The sequence below is a fragment of the Sinocyclocheilus rhinocerous genome, unplaced genomic scaffold (genome assembly GCF_001515625.1).
Source record: "Sinocyclocheilus rhinocerous isolate Xijiao unplaced genomic scaffold, SAMN03320098_v1.1 scaffold3091, whole genome shotgun sequence".
NCBI lineage: Eukaryota > Metazoa > Chordata > Actinopteri > Cypriniformes > Cyprinidae > Sinocyclocheilus > Sinocyclocheilus rhinocerous.
Genome location: NW_015635546.1, coordinates 2368 through 3304, shown reverse-complemented (window position 1 = coordinate 3304; position 937 = coordinate 2368). Strand labels below are relative to the sequence as shown.

The following is a 937-nucleotide window of genomic DNA, read 5'->3' as shown; positions in this document are numbered from 1 at the left end:
TTGTGGAAGTCAAAATTGTAGCATCAGTAGTTTTTGTGGTGTCAGACAGAGTTGTGGTTGATGCATCAGTGGTTGACATTAGAGGGGTGGTTGTGGAATCCAAAGTTGTTGTTGCATCAGTAGTTGTTGTGGTGTCAGGCAGAGCTGTGGTTGATTCATCAGTTGTTGTTGACGTTGGTGCTACAGTCGAAGATGTTGGAGGGGTGCTTGTGGAAGTCAAAATTGTAGCATCAGTAGTTTTTGTGTTCTCAGTCAGAGTTGTGGTTGCTGAATCAGACATTGTTGCCGTTGGTGCCACAGTTGAGGGTGTTGGAAAGGTGGTTGTGGTAGCCAAAGATGTTGTTGCATCAGTAGTTTTTGTGGTGTCAGACAGAGTTGTGGTTGCTGAATCAGTTGTTGAAATTGGTGCAACACTTGAGGATATTGAAACAGTATTTGTCAAAGCCAAAGTTGTAGTTGCATCAATCGTTGTTGTGGTGTCAGGTATAGTTGTGGTTGCTGCATCAATTGTTGACATTTGTGCTGTAGTTAATGATTTTGGAGGGTTCGTTGTGGAAGCCAAAATTGTTGCTTCAGTAGTTGTTGTGGTGTCAAAAAGAGTTGTGGTGGATGCATCAGTGGTTGGCATTAGAGGGGTGGTTGTGGAATCCAAAGTTGTTGTTGCATCAGTAGTTGTTGTGGTGTCATGCAGAGTTGTGGTTGATTCATCAGCTATTGTTGACGTTGGTGAAACAGTCGAAGATGTTGGAGGGGTGTTTATGGAAGTCAAAATTGTAGCATCAGTAGTTTTTGTGGTGTTAGACAGAGTTGTAGTTGCTGCATCAGTTGTTGAAATTGGTGCAATACTTGAGGATATTAAAACAGTGTTTGTCAAAGCCAAAGATGTAGTTGTATCAATAGTTGTTGTGGTGTCAGGTATAGTTGTGGTTGCTGCATC

At 42.2% G+C, this 937-nt stretch overlaps 1 protein-coding gene across 1 annotated transcript in view; it reads left to right on the top strand.

Annotated features, from left to right (window-relative positions):
- The window catches only part of LOC107747325 (uncharacterized), a 2682-nt gene extending 1979 nt beyond the window's left edge, over positions 1-703 (top strand). The window contains exons 3-4 of the mRNA XM_016561789.1: positions 10-620; positions 692-703. Of these exons, the coding sequence (XP_016417275.1) occupies positions 10-620; positions 692-703 (623 nt within the window). The remainder of the gene's footprint in view (positions 1-9; positions 621-691) is intronic.
- Positions 704-937: the final 234 nt, after the last annotated feature.